At 52.3% G+C, this 25303-nt stretch overlaps 1 protein-coding gene across 1 annotated transcript in view; it reads left to right on the forward strand.

The window, feature by feature from the left end:
• The window catches only part of LOC140422212 (cation channel sperm-associated auxiliary subunit epsilon-like), a 289036-nt gene that overhangs the window by 33592 nt on the left and 230141 nt on the right, over window positions 1–25303 (forward strand). The window contains exon 7 of the mRNA XM_072507255.1: window positions 14375–14861. Within this exon, the coding sequence (XP_072363356.1) occupies window positions 14375–14861 (487 nt within the window). The remainder of the gene's footprint in view (window positions 1–14374; window positions 14862–25303) is intronic.

Below are 25303 nucleotides of genomic sequence, written 5' to 3' on the forward strand. Positions count from 1 at the left end.
GGGGACGGAGTATACGGCTATAGCCATTTCGGATCACGCTCCACATTGGGTGGACTTGGAGATAGGGGAGGAAACAGAAGGGCGTCCACCCTGGAGAATGGACATGGGACTAATGGCGGATGAGGGTGTGTGTCTAAGGGTGAGGGGGTGCATTGAAAAGTACTTGGAACTCAATGATAATGGGGAGGTCCAGGTGGGAGTGGTCTGGGAGGCGCTGAAGGCAGTGGTTAGAGGGGAGCTGATATCAATAAGGGCACATAAAGGAAAGCAGGAGAGTAGGGAACGGGAGCGGTTGCTGCAAGAACTTCTGAGGGTGGACAGGCAATATGCGGAGGCACCGGAGGAGGGACTGTACAGGGAAAGGCAAAGGTTACACGTAGAATTTGATTTGCTGACAACGGGTACTGCAGAGGCACAGTGGAGGAAGGCACAGGGTGTACAGTACGAATATGGGGAGAAGGCGAGCAGGTTGCTGGCCCACCAATTGAGGAAAAGGGGAGCAGCGAGGGAAATAGGGGGAGTGAGGGATGAGGAAGGAGAGATGGAGCGGGGAGCGGAGAGAGTGAATGGAGTGTTCAAGTCATTCTATAAAAGATTATACGAAGCTCAGCCCCCGGATGGGAAGGAGAGAATGATGTGCTTTCTGGACCGGCTGGAATTTCCTAAGGTGGAGGAGCAGGAGAGGGTGGGACTGGGAGCACAGATCGAAATGGAGGAAGTAGTGAAAGGAATTAGGAGCATGCAGGCGGGGAAGGCTCCGGGACCGGATGGATTTCCAGTTGAATTTTATAGGAAATATGTGGACTTGCTCGCCCCGCTACTGATGAGAACCTTTAATGAGGCGAAGGAAAGGGGACAGCTGCCCCCGACTATGTCAGAGGCAACGATATCGCTTCTCCTGAAGAAGGAAAAGGACCCGCTGCAATGCGGGTCCTATAGACCTATTTCCCTCCTAAATGTAGACGCTAAGATTCTGGCCAAGGTAGTGGCAATGAGGATAGAGGATTGTGTCCCGGGGGCGGTCCATGAGGACCAAACTGGGTTTGTGAAGGGGAGACAGCTGAATACGAATATACGGAGGCTGCTAGGGGTAATGATGATGCCCCCACCAGAGGGGGAAGCGGAGATAGTGGTGGCGATGGATGCCGAGAAAGCATTTGATAGAGTGGAGTGGGATTATTTGTGGGAGGTGCTGAGGAGATTTGGTTTTGGAGATGAGTATATTAGATGGGTACAGCTGTTGTATAGGGCCCCGATGGCAAGTGTGGTCACGAATGGACGGGGGTCTGTTACTTTCGGCTCCATAGAGGGACGAGGCAGGGATGCCCTCTGTCCCCATTACTGTTTGCGTTGGCGATTGAGCCCCTGGCAATAGCATTGAGGGGTTCCAGGAAGTGGAGGGGAGTACTCAGAGGGGGAGAAGAACACCGGGTATCTCTGTATGCGGACGATTTGTTGTTATATGTAGCGGACCCGGCGGAGGGGATGCCAGAGATAATGCGGATACTTGGGGAGTTTGGAGAATTTTCAGGGTATAAACTGAACATGGGGAAAAGTGAGTTGTTTGTGGTGCATCCAGGGGAGCAGAGCAGAGAAATAGAGGACTTACCGCTGAGGAAGGTAACAAGGGACTTTCGTTACTTGGGGATCCAGATAGCCAAGAATTGGGGTACATTGCATAGGTTAAATTTAACGCGGTTGGTGGAACAGATGGAGGAGGACTTTAAGAGATGGGACATGGTATCCCTGTCATTGGCAGGGAGGGTGCAGGCGGTTAAAATGGTGGTCCTCCCGAGATTCCTCTTTGTGTTTCAGTGCCTCCCGGTGGTGATCACGAAGGCTTTTTTCAAAAGGATTGAGAAGAGTATCATGAGTTTTGTGTGGGCCGGGAAGACCCCGAGAGTGAGGAAGGGATTTTTGCAGCGTAGTAGGGATAGGGGGGGGGCTGGCGCTACCGAACCTGAGTGAGTACTACTGGGCCGCCAACATCTCAATGGTATGTGTGTGGATGGGAGAAGAGGAGGGAGCGGCGTGGAAGAGATTGGAGAGGGCGTCCTGTAGGGGGACTAGCCTACAAGCTATGGTGACGGCGCCATTGCCGTTCTCACCGAAGAAATACACCACAAGCCCGGTGGTGGTGGCTACTTTGAAAATTTGGTGGCAGTGGAGACGGCATAGGGGAAAGACGGGAGCCTCGGTGTGATCCCCGATAAGAAATAACCATAGGTTTGCCCCGGGGAGAATGGATGGGGGATTTGGAACATGGCAAAGAGCAGGAGTAACACATTTGAAAGATCTGTTTGTAGATGGGACGTTTGCAAGTCTGGGAGCGCTGACCGAAAAATATGGGTTGCCCCAAGGGAATGCATTGCGGTATATGCAACTGAGGGCTTTTGCGAGGCAACAGGTGAGGGAATTCCCGCAGCCCCCGACGCAGGAGGTGCAGGACAGAGTGATCTCAAAGACATGGGTGGGGGACGGTAAGGTGTCAGACACATATAGGGAAATGAGAGACGAGAGGGAGATTATGGTAGATGAGCTGAAAGGGAAATGGGAAGAAGAGCTGGGGGAGGAGATTGAGGAGGGGCTGTGAGCTGATGCCCTAAGTAGGGTAAACTCATCGTCCTCGTGTGCCAGACTAAGCCTGATACAATTTAAGGTGTTACACAGGGCGCATATGACTGGAACACGGCTCAGCAAATTTTTTGGAGTAGAGGATAGGTGTGCGAGATGCTCGAGAAGCCCAGCGAATCACACCCACATGTTCTGGTCATGTCCGGCACTACAGGGGTTTTGGGTGGGGGTGACAAAGGTGCTTTCGAAGGTAGTGGGGGTACAGGTCGAACCAAGCTGGGGGTTGGCTATATTTGGGGTTGCAGAAGAGCCGGGAGTGCAGGAGGCGAGAGAGGCTGATGTTTTGGCCTTTGCGTCCCTAGTAGCCCATCGCAGGATACTGTTGATGTGGAAGGAAGCCAAGCCCCCGGGTGTGGAGACCTGGATAAATGACATGGCAGGGTTTATAAAGCTGGAACGGATTAAGTTCGTCCTAAGGGGATCGGCTCAAGGGTTCACCAGGCGGTGGCAACCGTTCGTCGAATACCTCACAGAGAGATAGAGGGAATGGAAAAGAAGAAGACAGCAGCAGCAGCCCAGGGGGTGGAGGGAACCAGAAGGACTCTCAGGGATGTTAATATATAAGTACAATATGTATAGGTTGTTGTTATAGATAATTGTATATTGGACATATTTTTGGAGAGTATTTACTTGGGACAAGGCAGTTGCCGTTTTGTTTTGTTTTTATATTATTTATTTCTTGTTTATAAAACTGGCCATTGTTATTTATATTGTTATATTCCTGTGTAAAGGATACACAATGTACTGTTATGGTTGGCCAAAAATTTTCAATAAAATATATTTTAAAAAAACAAGGAAAAATGCGTTTTCCACACAACCCGGCTAGCCATCCTCGGCTAAGTTGTGTAAAATGGGGTCCTAGGTCCCGATCTTGACCGCATGCGCCCCCTTAAGGAACTCCCCCTCCCCCGCAGCCTCAAGGCCCTCAAACGGTGCTTGGGGCTTTTCTCCTCTTACGCCCAGTGGGTCCCCAAATAAGCAGACAAAGCCCGCCCACTCATAAAGACCACAATATTTCCCCTGTCAGCTGAGGCTCGATCGGCCTTCAGCCACAACAAGGCCGACATCATCAAGGCCGCTTTGCACGTGGTGGACAAAACTATCCCTTTCCAGGTAGAGAGCGATGCGTCAAACATCGCCCTGGCTGCTACCCTCAACCAGGCAGGCAGACCAGTAGCGTTCTTCTCCGGACCCTCACCGCTTCTGAGGTTCGACACTCTGCAGTCGAGAAGGAGGCACAAGCCATTGTGGAGGCTGTGCGGCACTGGAGGCACTACCTAGCCGGTAGGAGGTTCACCCTCGTCACCGACCAACGTTCGGTAGCCCTCATGTTTGATAACGCACAACGGGGCAAAATAGAAAACGATACAATTTTGAGGTGAAGGATCGAACTCTCCACCTACACGTACGATATCAAGTATCATCCAGGGGAGCTCAACGAGCCCCCAGATGCCCTGTCCCGCGGCACGTGCGCCAACGTGCAGGAGGACTGCCTGCAAGCCATCCACAATGACCTCGGTTACCTGGCTCGTCCACTTTATCAAGTCCCGCAACCTACCTCACTGAACCGAGCAGGTCAAGGCCATGATCAGGGCTTGCCAGATCTGCGCGGAGTGCAAACCGCACTTCTACCGGCCAGACAAGGCTTGTCTCGTGAAGGCCTCGGGGCCCTTTGAGCGACTAAGTGGACTTCAAAGGTCCCCTCCCGTCCACCAACTGCAATGCCTACTTCCTCACCATCATCGACGAGTTCTCCCGCTTCCCATTCGCTGTCCCCTGTCCCGACATGACCTCGGCCACCGTGATAAAGGCACTGCACAGCATCTTCACCCTGTTTGGTTTCCCCGCTTATATCCACAGCGACCGGGATACATCGTTCACGAGCGATGAACTGCGTCAGTATCTGCTCAGCAAAGGCATTGCCTCGAGTAGAACGACCAGTTATAACCCGCGGGGAAATGGGCAGGTGGAGAGGGAGAACGCGACAGTTTGGAAGGCTGTCCTTCTGGCCCTAGGGTCAAGAAATCTCCCAACCACCCGCTGGCAGGAGGTCCTACCCGATGCCCTACACTCCATTAGGTCGCTCCTCTGCACGGCCACGAATGAGACCCCTCACAACCGCTTGCTTGTCTTCCCCAGGAAGTCCACCTCCGTGGTCTCGCTTCCACCTTGGCTGACGGCTCCGGGACCTGTGGGTATGTTCTTGTTTCCTTCCATAGGAAGTTTTTAAGCTGCAGGTATCTGAGTTTGTTGCCTTTAGCTAGTTAGAATTTCTGCGTTAGTTCGCCCAGTGTTGTGACCCTACCGTCAGTGTATAGATCCCTGACTGTCCCCCGTCCTGTCTCGGTGAGTGCTGGTGTGAACCTGCGGTTATTGCAGATGGGGGCTTTGTCAAACATTTTGGTCAGTCTGAATTGCTGCTGTAGTTGGTTCCACATCTGGAGGGTGGCTATCACCACTGGGCTGCTCGAGTGTTTCTTGGGAGGGGATGGGAGTGCCGCCGTGGCGAGGGCCCGGAAAGAGGTCCCCTTGCACGAGGCCTCCTCCGTGTGCACCCACTCGGCTTCTGGCTCCTTTGTCCATCCCATCACTCATTCCGCTGTCGCTGCCTAGTGGTCCTGTCCAAAGCTGGAGGATTACTGGAAGGAAGTTTTTAGGGTAATCTCTAAAGTGGTGCACGTGAAACTTGACCCGGGCCCTCTGGAGGCCATATTCGGGGGGCTCGGATCAGCCAGGGTTGGAAGTGGGTGCAGAGGCAGATGTTGTAGCTTTCGCCTCGTTGATTGCCCAAAGGCAGATCCTATTGGGGTGGAGGTTAACCTCTCCACCCACTGCCCTGGCGTGGCGGGGGGACCTGCTGGAATTCTTAATTCTTGAGAAGGCGAAGTTTGAACTGAGGGGAAGGATGGAGGAGTTCTACAATTCATGGGCGTTATTCATTATGCACTTTCAAGAATTGAATGACATCGAACATTAGGGGGGGACGGTTGGGGGAGGGGACTGTGTATGTTGATGGTGACTATGAGTGATTCCGGGGGGCGCGGCATGTGTTTCAGTGTTTAGCACAGGGACTACGGCGCTGAGGACCCGGGTTTGAATCCCGGGCCTGGGTCACTGTCCGTGTGGAGTTTGCACATTCTCTCCATGTCTGCGTGGGTTTCACCCCCACAACCCAAACATGTGCAGGTTAGATGGATTGGCCACGCTAAATTGCCCCTTAATTGAAAAAAAATAATTGAGTACTCTAAACTTAATTTAAAAAGGCCTTGGGGATATAGATCAGGATGGATTCCAAACGTCGAAAAGGTAAGCCCACTCCACTCGGTCGAATGCCTTCTCAGCGTCCATTGACAGCACAACCTCCAGTGGTCATCATGATAACGTCAAGTAGCCTCCGAATATTTGAAGTCAACGCTCTGCCTTTTGCAAAGCCAGTTTGATCCTCTCCAACCACTTCCGGCACACAAATCTCAATACGGGTGGCCAAGATTTTGGCCAGAAGCTTTGCACCAACATTCAGGAGGGAAATCGGACAGTAAGATCCGCATTGCTCAGGATCCCTATTCTTTTTGGGGATAAGGGAGATGGAAGCCTGTGACAGAGTAGGGGGGAACGAGCCCCTCTCCAGCACCTCTTGTACATCAGTACCCTCAACAGACCCAGCAGCGTACCAAAATGTTATAAAATTTGATGGGGAATTCCGTCCGGTCCTGGGGCCTTCCCTGATTGCATCGAATTCACACATCCCAGCAGCTCCCGCAGACCCACTGGTGCCCCAATCCTTGCGCCCTAGCCTGACCTATCGTTGGAAACTCCAACCCATCTACTTCTCAGTTTATTCCCCTGATTGGTATAGCCTTCGATAAAAGAACGCAAAGATTTTATTAATCCCCACAGGCTCCCCACTCCCCCTAAGTCTACCGAAACTCGAGCCACCACCTGCTTCCTCAGTTGATGGGCGAGCATCCTACCAGACTCCTCTCCATGTTCATACAAGTACCCCCTAGCTCTGCGCAGCTGACTCACCGCCTCTTCTGAGGTGACCAAATTAAACTCCATCTGGAGCTTCTGACACTCCTTCAACAGTGCTTCATCCTGTGATTCCAGGATTTCTGCGGTCAACTGCTAAGATCGCCTCCACCAATCTCGATTGTTCTTATTGCTCCACCTTTAGCCGATGCGCCCGGATCAAAATAAGTTCTCCCCTCACCACCGCCTTCAATAGCACCCCGTCGGACACCTCACCAGTGTCATTCTGATCTATATAATTGCAATCTCTCACATAAACCTTTATTCGCAAAGAGACCGATGTCTAATCTACACTGGGGTCTAGAAGTGGACGGTTTCTCCGTCCGCAGGTCTACTCATTGAGGGGCGTGATCAGACGCCACAATAGTTGAGTACTCTGTCCCCGCAACTCTAGGAATTAGCGGCTTGTCCAAAACAAAAACTTATTGGGGAATAATGTTTGTGGCCATGTGAAAAAAGGAAAACTGCCTCGCCAAAAGCCTCCCAAAGTGCCACCGATCTACACCCCCACGAGCTGCATGAATTTCGACAGCCCCCCAGCCTTGCCAACGTACCCACAGATCTAGGGCTTGATCCGTCTAGCACCGGATCCAAGACTATTAAAATCTCCTCCCAGAATGAGTCTGTGCGAATCTAGGTCCGAGATCAGGGGCAGAACCCACCTCATAAAGTCCACATTGTCCCAATTCAGGGCATATATATTGCACAGGGCTGTGGAGCCCTCCAACCGCTCACTTACTAACACATATCTACTACTCGGAACCGCAATGAACCTCTTAATTGAAAAAGACACTCTTCTACTTATCACTACGGCCACCCCTCTCGCCTTCATATCCAGACCAGAATGATACACCTGGCCAACCCATACTCTTCTCAGTTTTGTCTGGTTCTCCTGAAGAAAAATCAAGTCCGCCCCCAGGCTCTTCAGATGAGCAAATATGCGTGACCGTTTAACTGGGCCATTCAGGCCTCGAACATTCCAAGTTATCAATCGAGTGAGGGGGCTCCTGCCCCCCACCCCCGACAATCAGTCATATTTATGTTTGAGCCAAACTCCCCAGGTCTTCGGCGGGACATAATGATGCCACCACCAGGTTTCCACTGCCATCGACTCCCAGATCGTAAACCCTTAATAAAACTCAGACCGTCAGCTATCCTATATCCCCCCCCAAACCCCACCCTCAAGTTAAGCCAAAAAAATATATATACAAAACACTACCCTCCTTACGCCATTTTGTCCCCCAAATCTCTTCCGTTTACTGGTTTACACACCAGCATGGAGGCTCCCGCGCGAAGCCCACAACGACTCTGAACCCGCCAAATCATCCTTATCCAATCCCAGACAAATAAAAAAGAAAAGTACCCGAGTGAGCAGCTTATGAGCACCAGCCCCATCTCAAAAAAAAGGAAAACCGAGGAGAGTGATGAATAGAGGAACTTAGTAACAGTATTCAAATACGCAACAATCAAGCTAATAATTCAGTCCCCTACAACCCAAAATAAGAACATTTTAACAGTTTAACTTATTTACAAATTCCCAATTCCTTGGTTTAAAAAAAAAACTTGTCTGCCTCCTCCGGGGTATCCAAGAAGTATTCCTTTTTACGGAACGTGATTCAGAAGCAGGCCTGATACAGCAAACAAAATCTTCAACCTTCCTTGTGGAGAACTGCCTTGACTTTATTAAAACTTTTCAGCTGAGGAAACAGCAGTGCTCTGAAAGATAGTGATTCGAAACAAACCTGTTGAACTTTAACCTGGTGTTGTAAGACTTCTTGCTTTATTGAAACCGGCACAACGTTTAGCCAGTTCCGCACGCCAATCAGGGTATATCCTGATAACTCTCCCTCCCACGCACTTTTCTTCGCCTGCTTAGCCCATCTCTAGATTTTTTTCCTTGTCCAGGAATCTATGCAGGCGTACCACCATTGCCCTTGGTTGTTGACCTGCTTTTGGATTCCTTCTGTTATAACCTGCCTACTTACCAGTGGCTGGGGACTAATGACAATCCCACAATCCTGTGGGAGTATGAGCTTCCCCAATGAGGGGGGCGGAGAAACCATTAGTAAACTCCTACTATAAATAAAGCTGGCCAGTTTAGGAACCAGCAGGAAGGAGTGTGCAGCAAGGGAAGTTGCTGCTGCTGTTATATATATATGTTATTGTAAATAAATGTTATTACTTTGTATTCTTAAAACACATACTGAATTCTTTGTGGCCCTCACAAAACTGGCGACGAAGGTTAAAATGAATAGCTGTCTACACTGCTGAAGCCACCTCCCTGGATTTTTGTTGGATACAGGTTGGAAGTTGTTTTCTATTATACCATGCCTCTGTACGGACGTTTGGATGTTTTTGATGCTGCGCTGGAAAGCTGGAACCAGTACACACAACGGATGCGTTACTATTTCCGGGCAAACAATATCACCGAAAACGAGCGCCAGGTGGTCATATTGCTCACCGCCTGCGGCCCGCATACTTTTGGGGTGATTAGGAGCCTTATGTACCCAGCTGCGCCGGACACCAAATCGTTTGATGAACTTGTGAATATAGTGGGGCAATATTTTAACCCAACCCCGTCCACGATAGTCCAGCGTTACCGGTTTAATACCGCTGAGAGGACCCCTGGAGAATCCCTTGCCGATTTTCTATCCAGGCTACGCAGGATTGCGGAGTACTGTGACTATGGTGAGACCTTGTCAGAAATGTTACGCGACCGTTTGGTTTGCGGTATTAACAATGCGGCCACCCAGAGAAAGTTGTTAGCTGAGCCAACATTGACTTTTCAACAGGCCATTCAAATAGTATTGTCCCGAGAGAGCGCAGAACGAGGAGTGCAGGAGCTACAGGGAATAGAAGTGCATGCCTTGGGGTGCAAGCCCTTCCGTCCGAAAACGTCCCCCCGCACTCCTGCGGTACCTTGGGCGAGGCAACGTCCGGACCGACGCCAGTGGCCGTCGGACATTCCTCCCCGAAGGGAGCCTTCTCCAGAACCAATGGATGAGGAGCCATGTCCGTGTCAGACTTGTAGGCGCTGACCCCGACGCGGACGGCAGTCCTGGGGGCGCCAGAGGCGCCGTCGTTCCAACCGAAACTGGGACCAGCCCAGGGGCCGTACCTTCCATGTGGATGAACCTGCGGCGACTACTCCTGAGGACGTGGAGACGGAGGACAACTGCCTGCAGCTGCATTGTGTGGCAGCTCCCCGTGTGGCCCCCATTAAGGTGACAGTACGGGTCAATGGCCACCCGCTTAAGATGGAGTTGGACACTGGCACAGCGGTCTCCATGATCGCCCAGAGGACATTCGACCGCATCAAGCAGGGTATACAGACCCTTACATTAACCGACTCACAGGCCAGGTTGGCCACCTACACGGGGGAACCACTGGACATTGCAGGAACTACAGTGACCCCTGTTGTTTATGGACACCAGGAGGGGCGTTTCCCACTTATCGTGGTGCGCGGCCATGGGCCCAGCCTGTTGGGTCGGGACTGGTTGCGCCATTTGCGGTTGCAATGGCAGCACATCCTCCAAACAGTTTCTGAAGGGTTGACTGAGGTGCTAGGACGATACTCAGAGGTATTCCAGCCTGGTTTGGGGAAAATAAAAGGGGCCGTAGCCCATATCCAAGTCGAACCAGGAGCCACGCCGCGCTATTTCCGGGCGCGCCCGGTGCCTTACGCCTTGCTCGAAAAGGTAGAAGGGGAGCTCACTTGTTTGGAGAGTTTGGGTATTATCAGGCCCGTCCGTTTTGCTGACTGGGCAGCACCAATTGTACCTGTAATGAAGCCAGATGCTACAGTTCGCTTGTGTGGCGACTATAAACTTAGTGAATATGGCTTCCCGACTCGACCGATATCCAATGCCTCGCATAGAGGATCTCTATGCAAAGCTTGCAGGCGGTCTCTCGTTCACAAAATTAGATATGAGTCACGCCTACCTCCAGTTGGAGCTGGACCCTGCCTCCCGACCATATGTAACGATTAATACACACCGGGGCCTGTATGAATATACACGGTTGCCCTTTGGAGTATCCTCTGCCTGCGCAATTTTTCAACGTGTTATGGAGGGCATTTTGAGAGGTTTACCATGTGTTGCTGTCTACTTAGATGACGTTTTGATTACAGGGACGTCGGAGCAGGAACATTTGGAAAATCTGGAGGCTGTCCTTAGACGCCTTTCGGAGGCTGGAGTCCATTTACGTCGCACAAAGTGCGTATTTCAGGCAAAGGAAGTAGTCTACCTAGGTTATCGGGTGGACCGCGAAGGTTTGCACCCCGTCGCAGAGAAGGTGCGTGCAATTCAACAGGCCCCCGCCCCGACTGACACTTCGCATCTTCGTTCTTTTCTCGGTCTCGTAAACTATTACGGGAAGTTCCTCCCCAATCTGGCAACTACACTGGCCCCTTTGCACCTTCTGCTAAAGAAAAATCACACCTGGGTTTGGGGTCAGCCGCAAGAAACCGCTTGCCGGCGGGTAAAGCAACAATTGTCGTCGTCTGGGTTACTAACCCACTATGATCCTGGAAAGCCTTTGCTCGTCACATGTGCTGCATCCCCGTATGATATTGGGGCCGTCCTGTCCCACAAGATGGAGAACGGGGCCGAGCGACCGATAGCTTTCGCCTCCCGCACATTGACTGCAGCGGAGAAAAAGTACGCGCAGATCGAGAAGAAGGGCCTGGCAGTGGTTTTTGCGGTGAAACGCTTCCACCAGTACGTGTATGGCCGCCATTTCACTATCGTGACTGATCATAAGTCTCTGCTGGGACTTTTCAGAGAGGATAAGCCAATACCGTCATTGCTTCCGCACGGATCCAGCGCTGGGCTTTGTTGCTTGCTGCATACAAGTATTCTCTGGAGCAGAAACCAGGTACGCAGATAGCAAATGCCGACGCACTGAGCCGATTGCCTTTATCGACCAGCCCCATGTCGACCCCCACGACCGGTGAGGTGGTTGCAACCCTAAATTTTATGGACACCTTGTTTGTCACGGCATCACAGATCCGTGAGTGGACCCAGACGGAGCCAGTCCTGTCAAAGATTCGGCCCATAGTCCTGTATGGTGGGCAGCATAGACAGCTCCCAGGCGAGTTGCGGGCATTTTCCGCCAAGCTGTCAGAACTCAGCGTGGAAGACGGCATCCTCTTGTGGTGGACGCGTGTGATTGTCCCGGAAAAAGGCCAGGAGCTGATACTAACAGACTTGCACAATGGGCATCCAGGTGTGACCAAAATGAAAATGTTGGCCCGGAGTTATGCCTGGTGGCCAGGCCTCGACACCGACATTGAGAAGGTGGCCCAAAACTGCTCCATTTGCCAGGAGCATCAGAAGCTTCCGCCGGCCGCGCCCCTACATCACTAGGAATGGCCAGGACGGCCTTGGGCACGCTTGCATACAGATTTCGCAGGCCCTTTTCAAGGATCCATGTTCCTTCTCTTAATTGACGCCCAGTCTAAATGGCTAGAGGTGCATAAGATGCATGGGACAACGTCCTGCGCAACAATTGAAAAGATGCGTTTGTCGTTTAGTACACATGGCCTCCCCGAGGTGCTGGTCACGGATAACGGCACTCCATTTACGAGTGAGGAGTTTGCGAGGTTCCCGAAGATGAACGGCATACGCCATATCTGCACTGCCCCTTACCACCCGGCTTCAAATGGGTTGGCAGAGCGCACAGTGCAGACCTTCAAAAGAGGCCTAAAGAAGAAGTCTTCCAGATCAATGGACACGAGACTGGCTCGATTTTTGTTTACGTATAGGACCACCCCCCATGCGGTGACTGGGGTAGCTCCCGCAGAACTCCTAATGGGCCGGAGACTTCGCACCCGCCTTAGTATGGTTTTCCCGGACATTGGCGCAAAAGTACGCCGCACACAAGAACGGCAGAGACAGGGATTTTCTCGGCATCGGCTGATTCGGCAGTTTGTGCCCGGTGACCCAGTGTTCGTTCGGAATTTTGCTGGTGGTGCCCAGTGGGTTCCTGGTGTAATCTTTCGCCAAACGGGCCCTATATCTTACCAGGTGCAAGCCCAGGGTCGTCTCCAGCGCAAACATGTAGACCACGTTCGGTCCAGAAGACTATCCGCTCAAAAGATTCCCCGCCCCCGGAGCTCATTTCTACAGCCGCAGAGACCAGAGACAAGGGAAGGTAGTCCTCACAATCTTCCACTGGTGCCTCATTCGAAGCCTGCGCAGGTCGTTACAGAACCGAATGGAGATAGAGACGCTGACATGACGGAGGCAGCAGACTCTGACTCCGAGATGGAGACACAGGATGCATCAGAGGGGGAATCCTCGGGTCCATGGGCCGTGGATGTACAACCGTTGCGCCGTTCATCACGGAAGCGCCGGTCTCCGTCTCGTTACACGCCACCTGATCCAGCCCCGCTTGCAAATGGTGTCCGGCCTGCAGCAAAACGAGTCCGACGCCCTCCTTCGCCAGGTTCTTCGTTGGATTCCTTGGACTTTGGGGGGGAGGGATGTTATAACCTGCTTACTTACCATTGGCTGGGGACTAATAACAATCCCACAATCCTGTGGGAGTATGAGCTTCCCCAATGAGGGGGGCGGAGAAACCATTAGTAAACTCCTACTATAAATAAAGCTGGCCAGTTTAGGAACCAGCAGGAAGGAGTGTGCAGCAAAGGAAGTTGCTGCTGCTGTTATATATATATATATATATGTTATTGTAAATAAATGTTATTACTTTGTATCCTTAAAACTTGTGCTGGATTCTTTGTGACCCTCACAAAACCTTTCTGGCGCCCTGTATGCGCAATCCACCTCTGTGGGACGATTAAAAACTTTCTACCCTACCAGCTTCCGTAGCATCTGTGCCATATACTCCGAAGGTTGCTAACCTTCCAGCCCCTCCGAGAGACCCACTATCCGGACACTCAGCCGCCGCTCACGGTTCTCTAGCTCGTCCACTCTATCCCGCATCTTTTTAAAACTGCCGGCAATCAGGGAAAGCTCTGTTTCCATCATGGCCAACCAGTCCTAGCATTCTGCGACAGACTCCTCCATTTTTTGGAGTGAAGCACCCTGGGTCTCCAACCATTGCTCGACCCTCTCCACAGCTGCTTTTATCGGGTCAGAGGCCCTTACCAGGTCTTCGGAGGTTTCCATCCATTGTTTCCGGAATTGAGAGGTTAAGAAGTCCACTAATTGGGCTGTAGACCATTGGGCCGGGTGTACAGGCTCCGGGCCGCCGCCAACACACCCTTGACCTCACTCTCCAGAGCCTCGTGGTCAGCCTGCTGCCGTTTCATTTTCTAGTGTTGCACTTCACTGGATGCAAGCTGTACAGCTTTAAGAGAAAAAAAAACAAGCGAGAAAAGTAAACTGCTGGCACTTCCCCAGAGTCAAAGGCGCACTTCGGGGCTAAAATTGCAAGTCCGATCGGGACTATAGATAAGCGAAAAAAACCTCCGCGCGGGAGCCACCAAGTTCACGACCGTCTACAGCATGGCCGCCACCGGAAGCCCCCGCAACGGCTCTTTTGTCGGTACAAGATTAAGTTCCTTCTTCGAGCTCTAAACTTTTGAATGATTGACTACCTCTGATCCGTGTGATAAGTAATTTAGTATGACTTTTCTCAAAATAGAGAAATTAAGTAGTCTATATTTTACCTATTTTATTTCTGATCACATAACTAACTTTCTTCATTATGTATTTCATTTAATTTGTTTGAATTTGTTTTACAGGATGGAATTGTCTTAAGTTCAGCTGTTGTATGGACTAGCCGCAACTTGTATCTTTTAAATTCAAGGTCAGCCATATTTACCAAACATTTAAAACTTAGTGATTGGTCAGGAATCCTTAGATTTCCAGAAAATGCCACAATAACCATTGGTGCTGTATCATTTGGTTCTCGTCCTCCTGAAGTTGGAGTTCTGATGGAGGTCATGGATTTCTTTAATGAAAGGAGACTATTTTTAACTATTTACAATGAAGAGACCAATACATGGGTGCTTTCAACCATTTTCTTATACAGTGATTCACGATCTTTGCCTCTCAGCCCTTTTTGTATGCAATTTATTGAATCAGCTTTGCCAACTGTGTTTATCTGGAGCAATACAACAGTGCTCTATAGCTTGAGAAACAACAGCAAGAGTGGAAAGATGCATGTTAATGGAGACGAAAACCTTTCCAACGCAGTGCACGGAAGCACTATCCATCAAATTATTTTTGGTTAAGTATTATACACTTTGTTTATTTAATATAATTTGTTTCCTGACCAATATACTCTTGATATTGAAATGTTAGGTAAACAGTGAAGCTAGTTGGCCTGATTTTGGTCAGGTGCGAAGAAATATTACTCGCAATTCATCATGCTCACAGCTGCCCATACATGCTTTTTGTGCTGCAACTTAGTATGAGAAATGAGCAATTTATGTTGTTTTTACATGTTGTTTTTACATGAATAACTCTGGTTCACAAATAAGATGTCAAGTGGAGTTTTTTGTAAGCTGCTGGGCCCAAGTTGTTGTAACTGTGAGACTGACCTTCGGGAATGAACAGGATGTACAAGAACAGGATGCAGGTGCAGACTGGGGGCCTAACATAACAAGTCCAAATAAGGAATCACTGATAAGGAAGCTGCCATCAAGGCAGAGAGTGAGCTGTGTTTCACAGAGATTGTATATAAGAAGGAATGCTGTGATAATTCTGTGTGTCTGCCAAGGTTGACAGGCTGCACCCGTTCTGCAAGATCGATTGAATAAAATACTTCTTCAGAATTTGGCTAAGTGTAAATTATTATTAAGTGAGCGATGTTTCTCACAATTGGGGGCTCGTTCCGGGATAGTCTTCATTGATCGAGGGGGGCGGCTCAAGAGGAACCGAGAAGACGCGTCCCGTTATTTAAACGGCCTCGTACTTCATCTTGAGTAGTTACCCACGGTCAACTGAACACGTTCCTAGGGTAGTCATTCTGAAGAAGCAAATAACGGATTATAGTGGCAGGCACGCCGTGAAAGTGAAAGTTAGGCAACTCTGTGCACGGAGCAAGGTAAGAAAAACGACTTTTAAGTATTACCTTGTTGACTTGGGTTTGTATCGAGACATACGTATAAGTGTATGGGTGGATTGATGATATAAGGACTCTGGAGTTTATATCTAGACATCCGTATAAGTGTATGGGCGGATTGATGATATAAGTACTTTCAAAATTGTGATTGTTTTTTTTTAAATATATTTTATTGAAAATTTTTTCCAAACAACAATTTTTCCCTCTTACAAAGCAAACGAAACAATAACAAAACAGAAATTTTTGACAATACACAGGTAACAAAACCCCATTGTCTATTGACCTAAACTAAACTAAACCCTCCCCCCCCCCCCCCCCTCCCCCTGGGTTGCTGCTGCTGGTCATCTGTCTTCCCTCTAACGTTCCCCTAGGTAGTCGAGAAATGGCTGCCACCGCCTGGTGAACCCTTGAGCCGATCCTCTCAGGGCAAACTTTATCTGCTCCAGTTTAATGAACCCCGCCATATCATTTACCCAGGCCTCCATTCCGGGGGGTTTCGCCTCCTTCCACATGAGTAGGATCCTGCGTCGGGCTACTAGGGACGCAAAGGCCACGACATCGGTCTCTTTCGCCTCCTGCACTCCCGGCTCTTCCGCAACTCCAAATAGAGCGAACCCCCAGCCTGGTTTGACCCGGGCCTTCGCCACCTGTGAAATCATTCCCGTCACTCCCTTCCAATACCCTTCCAGTGCCGGGCACGCCCAAAACATATGTGCATGGTTTGCCGGGCTCCCGCCACACCTCCCACATTTGTCCTCCACTCCAAAGAACCTGCTCAATCTTGCCCCCGTTATGTGTGCTCTATGTAGCACCTTAAATTGAATCAGGCTAAGCCTGGCGCATGAGGAAGAGGAATTTACCCTGCTTAGGGCATCAGCCCACATACCCTCCTCTATCTCCACCCCTAATTCTTCTTTCCACTTTCCTTTTAGTTCGCCCACCGACTCCTCCCCCTCTTCCCTCATCTCTCTATAAATCTCTGACACCTTGCCCTCTCCGACCCACACCCCTGAAAGCACCCTGTCCTGTATCCCCTGTGTCGGGAGCAACGGAAATTCCCTCACCTGTTGTCTAGTAAACGCCCTCACCTGCATATATCGCAAGAAATTTCCCCGGGGCAACTTATACTTTTCCTCCAATGCTCCCAAGCTCGCAAAAGTCCCATCTATAAATAAATCTCCCACCTTCCTAATTCCCAACTGGTACCAGCTCTGAAATCCTCCATCCATTCTTCCTGGGGCGAACCTATGGTTGTTCCTGATAGGGGACCCCACCAGGGCTCCCCGCACCCCTCTCTGTCGCCTCCACTGTCCCCAGATATTCAGTGTTGCCGCCACCACCGGGTTCGTGGTAAACTTTTTAGGTGAGAACGATAGCGGCGCCGTCACCAGCGCCTCTAAACTCGTCCCTTTACAGGACTTTCTCTCCAGTCTTTTCCACGCCGCTCCCTCACCCTCCATCATCCATCTACGTATCATTGCCACATTGGCAGCCCAATAGTAATCACCCAAGTTCGGTAGTGCCAGTCCTCCTCTGTCCCTACTACGCTGAAGGAACCCCCTCCTTACTCTCGGAACTTTCCCTGCCCACACGAAGCTCGTGATGCTCCTATCTATTTTATTAAAAAAGGTCTTGGTGATTAGTATAGGGAGACATTGAAATACAAATAAGAACCTCGGGAGGACCATCATCTTAATTGCTTGCACCCTGCCCGCCAGCGATAGAGGCTGCATGTCCCACCTCTTGAAGTCCTCCTCCATTTGTTCTACCAGCCGTGTCAGATTAAGTCTGTGCAAGGTTCCCCAGCTCCTAGCGATCTGAATCCCCAGGTATCGGAAGTTTCTTTCCACTTTCCTTAGCGGTAAGCCTTCTATCTCTCTACTCTGGTCCCCTGGATGTATCACAAATAATTCACTCTTCCCCATGTTTAGCCTATACCCCGAGAATTCCCCGAACCCCCTCAAAATTCGCATAACCTCTATCATCCCCCCCCCGCTGGGTCCGACACGTATAACAATAGGTCATCTGCGTATAACGAGACTCGGTGTTCTTCTCCCCCTCTAATCACCCCTCTCCATTTCCTGGAGTCTCTCAACGCCATGGCCAGAGGTTCAATTGCCAACGCGAACAACAATGGAGACAGCGGGCTGTGGTAGTATGCATTAGGGGTCATGTGGGACTGTGAAGCCGTGATGTCATTGGCTGACAGATCCCGGGTCCTGGTTGGCTGTTGACCTCTAGCTCCGCCCTGAAGGCGGAGTATAAGAACCTGGAGTTCTCCCCCGCAGGCCAGTCAGCTACTGAACTGCGGGGAACAAGTCACGCTTAATAAAGCCTCATCGACTTCATCTCTATTCGTCTCTCGTGAGTCTTTGTGCGCTACAATTTATTAAGCGTTCTTAAAAGAACTATGGAGCTCAGGATCATCCCGGAATGCCTGAGGATCAGCCCCAACGCAGTGAACTCAGCAGCAGTTTTCAAACACTGGCAGACTTGTTTCGAGGCCTACCTCAAAACGGCCCCCGGCCGGGTCACAGAAGACCAGAAACTACAGGTCCTGCACTCGAGGGTAAGCCCGGAAATTTTCCCTCTCATCGAAGATGCAGAGGATTACCAGACGGCGTTCGCAGCACTAAAAAGCATCTATGTTCGCCCAGTGAACCAGATCTACGCACGCTACCAACTCGCAACGAGACGGCAAAGTCCCGGAGAATCGATAGATGATTTCTACGCCGCGCTACTAATTTTGGGACGGGCCTGCAGCTGCCCGCCGGTAAACGCGATGGAACACACGGACATGTTGATGCGTGATGCTTTTGTGGCTGGTATGAACTCTTCCCAAATCCGCCAAAGACTTTTAGAAAAAGAGTCGCTAGGACTCTGAGGCACGGGCCCTTGCAGCCTCACTAGATGTGGCCGCGCGAAACGCCCGCGCCTACGGCCCTGACTGCGCGGCAGCCCCTTGGGCTCCGTGGACCCCCCCCCTCCCCCCCACCCCACAGGCTTGCGCGGTTCAGACGCCAAGTCGTCCCGGGGGAGCCCGCTGCTATTTCTGCGGCCAGGCGGAACACCCCCGGCAGCGCTGCCCGGCCTGCGCAGCGACTTGTAAGAGCTGCGGGAAAAAGGGCCATTTCGCAGCTGTGTGCCGGTCCCGGGAGGTCGCCGCGGTTACCGGCGAACAAGGATTCCGGCGCGCTTCTAACGCTCCCCAACCCCCCCAGCGCCCCATGTACGACCCGCAGGCGCAACCAGTTTGGGTCCCGGCCACCGCTGTCCAGCGCCCCATGTACGACCCGCAGGCGCAACCAGTTTGGGTCCCGACTACCGCTGTCCCCGGAGAACAAGGCGATCTGCGCGTTTCTGACGCTCCCCAACCCCCCCAGCGCCCCATGTGCGACCCGCAGGCGCCGCCATTTTGGGTCCCGGCCACCACGAGGGGAGGAGGGGCGCAGCCATCTTGGGATCCCCCAGACCTGTGCGACGCATGGGGACGGCCATTTTGTCCACCCTCGCCGCCATCTTGTGACCCCCCAGCCATGTGCGATGCATGGGGGTGGCCATTTTGTTCACCCCCGCCGCCATCTTGGACGGCAACAACGGACCCCAGTGTCGACGGCTCCACGGGGTTCGAGGAAGAAGCTCAAACACTACTATCACGTCTGGCCTCAATGACGCTGGACCAAGCACGGCCCCGGACGCTCCAGACGACGACAACAACGGTGCTGATAAACGGGCACGAGACACCATGCCTGGTCGACTCCGGGAGCACGGAAAGCTTCATCCACCCCAACACGGTAAGACGCTGTTTTTTGACCATCCGTCCCAGTGCGCAAAAGATTTCCTTAGCTGCAGGATCCCACTCCGTACAGATTAACGGCTTCTGCATAGTGACCCTAACGGTGCAAGGGAGGGAGTTTAAAAACTACAGGCTCTGTGTCCTTCCCCAACTCTGCGCGCCCACGTTACTGGGATTAGATTTCCAGTGCAACCTGCAGAGCCTAACGTTTCAATTCGGCGGCCCAATACCCCCACTCACTATCTGCGGCCTCGCAACCCTCAAGGTTGAGCCCCCATCCTTGTTTGCAAACCTCACCCCGGATTGCAAACCCGTCGCCACTAGGAGCAGACGGTACAGCGCCCAGGACCGGACATTCATTCGATCCGAAGTCCAGCGGCTACTGAAGGAAGGCATAATCCAGGCCAGCAACAGTCCCTGGAGAGCACAGGTGGTAGTAGTAAAGACAGGGGAGAAGCAAAGGATGGTCATAGACTATAGCCAGACCATCAACAGGTACACACAACTAGATGCGTACACTCTCCCCCGCATATCCGACATGGTCAATCGGATTGCCCAATATAAGGTCTCTCCACCGTGGACCTCAGGTCCGCCTACCATCAGCTCCCCATCCGCCCAAGTGACCGCAAGTACACAGCCTTCGAGGCAGACGGGCGATTATACCACTTCCTAAGGGTCCCATTTGGCGTCACAAACGGGGTCTCGGTCTTCCAACGAGAGATGGACCGAATGGTTGATCAACACGGGTTGCAGGCCACGTCCCGTACCTCGACAACGTGACCATCTGCGGCCACGATCAGCAGGACCACGACGCCAACCTCCAAAAATTCCTCCAGACCGCTAAAGCCTTGAACCTCACATACAACGAGGACAAGTGCGTGTTTAGCACAAACCGGCTAGCCATCTTGGGATATGTAGTGCGCAATGGGATAATAGGCCCCGACCCCGAACGTATGCGCCCCCTCATGGAATTTCCCCTCCCGCACTGCTCAAAAGCCCTAAAACGCTGCCTGGGGTTCTTTTCATATTACGCCCAGTGGGTCCCCCAGTACGCAGACAAGGCCCGCCCCCTAATACAGACCACGACCTTCCCCCTGTCGACAGAGGCTTGCCAGGCCTTCAGCCGCATCAAAGCGGATATCGCAAAGGCCACGATGCGGGCCATCAACGAGTCTCTCCCCTTCCAGGTCGAGTGTGACGCCTCCGATGTAGCTCTAGCGGCCACCCTTAACCAAGCGGGCAGGCCCGTGGCCTTTTACCCCGAACCCTCCACGCTTCAGAAATCCGCCACTCCTCAGTGGAAAAGGAAGCCCAAGCCATAGTGGAAGCTGTGCGACATTGGAGGCATTACCTGGCCGGCAGGAGATTCACTCTCCTCACGGACCAACGGTCGGTAGCCTTCATGTTCGATAATGCACAGCGGGGCAAAATTAAGAACGACAAGATCTTAAGGTGGAGGATCGAGCTCTCCACCTTCAACTATGAGATCATGTATCGTCCCGGAAAGCTGAACGAGCCGTCCGACGCCCTATCCCGCAGCACATGTGCCAACGCACAAATTAACCGCCTCCAAACCCTCCACGAGGACCTCTGCCACCCGGGGGTCACTCGGTTCTACCACTTTATAAAGTCCCGCAACCTCCCCTACTCTGTGGAGGAGGTCCGTACAGTCACAAGGAACTGCCACATCTGCGCAGAGTGCAAACCGCACTTTTTCAGGCCGGATGGTGCGCACCTAATCAAGGCTTCCCGTCCCTTTGAACGCCTTGGTCTGGATTTCAAAGGGCCCCTCCCCTCCACCGACCGCAACATATACTTCCTGAACGTGGTGGACGAGTACTCCCGTTTCCCCTTCGCCATCCCCTGCCCTGACATGACAGCGGCCACAGTCATTAAAGCCCTTAACACCATATTCACACTGTTCGGTTGCCCCGCATACGTCCACAGCGACAGGGGATCCTCCTTTATGAGTGACGAGCTGCGCCAGTTCCTGCTCAGCAACGGTATAGCCTCGAGCAGGACGACCAGCTACAACCCCCGGGGGAACGGGCAAGTAGAGAGGGAGAACGGCACGGTCTGGAAGACCGTCCTACTGGCCCTACGGTCCAGGGACCTCCCAGTTTCACGGTGGCAGGAGGTCCTCCCGGACGCTCTCCACTCCATCCGGTCGCTACTGTGTACTAGCACTAACCAAACGCCTCATGAGCGCCTCCTTGTCTTCCCCAGGAAGTCCTCCTCTGGAACGTCGCTGCCGACCTGGCTGGCGGTCCCAGGACCCATCCTGCTCCGAAAACATGTGCGGGCGCACAAGTCGGACCCGTTGGTCGAGAGGGTTCGCCTCCTCCACGCGAACCGGCAGTACGCTTACGTGGAGTACCCCGACGGCCAACAGGACACGGTCTCCCTGCGAGATCTGGCACCCGCCGGCAACACGCACACCCCCCCGACACCAATCACCCCCTCCCTGCCACCGGCGCACCCCGCGAGCGCCCCCTTCCCGGGGGGGATCGGCCCTCCTCCCAGGTCCGACCAGAAGTGAAGCGGAAGCAGAAACCGTAAGGCTCCCGGAGACGACAACACGGGAACAAGCACCACCACCGGGGCCGAGGCGATCGACGAGGACGACCAGACCGCCCAACCGACTTGTGGCATCAATGTAACACTACTATATTGTGGACTGTAACGAGAACGTTTTCCTTTTCCCCCTTTTACTGTAAATAGTTCAAAACAAAAAAAAAAAACCCTCTGTACATGCAAAAGTTTTCCTCCCAGGACCAGCCTTGTAAACCCTTACCACCATACGAAGCACCACCCCGCCGGGTTCATTTTTAACAAGGGGTGAATGTGGTAGTATGCATTAGGGGTCATGTGGGACTGTGAAGCCGTGATGTCATTGGCTGACAGATCCCGGGTCCTGGTTGGCTGTTGACTTCTAGCTCCGCCCTGAAGGCGGAGTATAAGAACCTGGAGTTCTCCCCCGCAGGCCAGTCAGCTACTGAACTGCGGGGAACAAGTCACGCTTAATAAAGCCTCATCGACTTAATCTCTATTCGTCTCTCGTGAGTCTTTGTGCGCTACACCTCTATCATCTCCCCCGCTGGGTCCGACACGTATAACAATAGGTCATCTTCGTACAATGAGACTCGGTGTTCTTCTCCCCCTCTAATCACCCCTCTCCATTTCCTGGAGTCTCTCAACGCCATGGCCAGAGGTTCAATTGCCAACGCGAACAACAATGGAGACAGCGGGCATCCCTGTCTTGTTCCCCTATATAATCGGAAATACTCCGATCTATGTCGACCTGTAACTACGCTTGCCGTTGGAGCCCCATAAAGAAGTCTAACCCAGCTAATAAACCCGTTCCCAAACCCAAACCTCCTTAACACTTCCCATAAATACTCCCACTCCACCCTATCAAATGCCTTCTCTGCGTCCATTGCCGCCACTATCTCTGCCTCCCCCTCCACTGGGGGCATCATTATCACCCCTAATAAGGAAAGATAAATGAGGTTCAAGACCTTCTATGAGGAACTGTATAGGTCTCAACCCCCAGAGGGCGAGGAGGGGATGCGGCAGTTCCTGGACCAATTGTGGTTCCCGAAAGTGGAGGAGCAGGAGGTGGCAGGCCTGGGGGCGCCGATTGAGGTGGTCGAGGTTATTAAGGGACTGGGAAGCAAGCAAGCAGGCCGGACGCCATTTGCACGCGGCGCTGGATCAGGTGGCGTGTAACGAGACGGAGACCAGGGCTTCCGTGATGAACGGCGCAGTTGTACATCCACAGCCTGTGGACCCGAGGATTCCCCCTCTGATTCATCCTGTGTCTCCATCTCAGAGTCAGAGTCTGCTGCCTCCGTCATGTCAGCGTCTCTATCTCCATTCGGTCCCGTAACGACCTGCGCAGGCTTCGAGTGAGGCACCAGTGGAAGATTTTGAGGACTACCTTCCCTTGTCTCTGGTCTCTGTGGCTGTTGAAATGAGCTCCGGGGGCGGGGAATCTTTTGAGGGGATGATCTTCTGGACCGGACGTGGTCTACATGTTTTCGCTGGAGACGCCCCTGGGCTTGCACTTGGTAAGATATAGGGCCCGTTTGGCGAAAGATTACACCAGGAACCCATTGGGCACCACCAGCAAAATTCCTCACGAATACTGGGTCACCGGGCGCAAACTGCCGAATCGGACGATGCCGAGACAATCCCTGTCCCTGCCGTTCTTGTGTGCGGCGTACTTTTGCGCCAATGTCCGGGAAGACCATACTAAGGCGGGTGCGAAGTCTTCGGCCCATTAGGAGTTCTGCGGGAGCTACCCCAGTCACTGCATGGGGAGTGGTCCTGTACGTAAACAAGAAGCGAGCCAGTCTCGTGTCCCTTGATCCGGAAGACTGCTTCTTTAGGCCTGTTTTGAATGTTTACACTGCACGCTCTGCCAACCCATTTGAAGCCGGGTGGTAAGGGTCAGTGTGGATATGGCGGATGCCGTTCATCTTTGTAAACCTAGCAAACTCCTCACTCGTGAATGGAGTGCCATTATCTGTGACCAGCACCTCGGGGTGGCCATGCGTACTAAATGATAAACGCATCTTTTCAATTGTTGCGCAGGACGTTGTCCCCTGCATCTTATGCACCTCCAGCCATTTGGACTGGGCGTCAATTAGTAGAAGGAACATGGATCCCTGAAAAGGGCCTGCGAAATCTGCATGTAAGCGTGCCCAAAGCCTCCCTGGCCATTCCCAGTGATGTAGGGGCGCGGCCGGCGGAATCTTCTGATGCTCCTGGCAAATGGAGCAGTTTTGGGCCACCTTCTCAATGTCGGTGTCGAGGCCTGGCCACCAGACATAACTCCGGGCCAACATTTTCATCTTGGTCACGCCCGGATGCCCATTGTGCAAGTCTGATAATATCAGCTCCTGGCCTTTTTCCGGGACAATCACACACGTCCCCCACAAGAGGATGCCGTCTTCCACGCTGAACTCTGACAGCTTGGAGGAAAATGCCCGCAACTCGCCTGGGAGCTGTCTATGCTGCCCTCCATACAGGACTATGTGCCGAACCTTTGACAAGACTGGCTCCGTCTGGGTCCACTCACGGATCTGTGATGCCGTGACAGGCAAGGTGTCCATAAAATTTAGGGTTGCAACCACCTCACTGGTCGTGGGGGTCGACATGGGGCCAGTCAATAAAGGCAATCGGCTCAGTGCGTCGGCATTTGCTATCTGCGTACCTGGTTTGTGCTCCAGAGAATACTCATATGCAGCAAGCAACAAAGCCCAGCGCTGGATCCGTGCAGAAGCAATGGGCGGTATTGTCTTATCCTCTCTGAAGAGTCCCAGCAGGGGCTTATGATCAGTCACGATAGTGAAGTGGCGGCCATACACGTACTGGTGGAAGCGTTTCACCGCAAAAACCACTGCCAGGCCCTCCTTCTCGATCTGCGCGTACTTTTTCTCCGCTGCAGTCAATGTGCGGGAGGCGAAAGCTATCGGTCGCTCGGCCCCGTTCTCCATCTTGTGGGACAGGACAGCCCCAATACCATACGGGGATGCATCACATGTGACGAGCAAAGGCTTTCCCGGATCATAGTGGGTTAGTAACCCAGACGACGACAATTGTTGCTTTACCCGCCGGAAAGCGGTTTCTTGCGGCTGACCCCAAACCCAGGTGTGATTTTTCTTTAGCAGCAGGTGTAAGGGGGCCAGCGTAGTTGCCAGATTGGGGAGGAACTTCCCATAATAGTTTACGAGACCGAGAAAAGAACGAAGATGCGAAGTGTCAGTCGGGGTGGGGGCATGTTGAATTACACGCACCTTCTCT

Source organism: Scyliorhinus torazame, chromosome 1 (assembly GCF_047496885.1).
Source record: "Scyliorhinus torazame isolate Kashiwa2021f chromosome 1, sScyTor2.1, whole genome shotgun sequence".
In the NCBI taxonomy this organism is placed as follows: domain Eukaryota; kingdom Metazoa; phylum Chordata; class Chondrichthyes; order Carcharhiniformes; family Scyliorhinidae; genus Scyliorhinus; species Scyliorhinus torazame.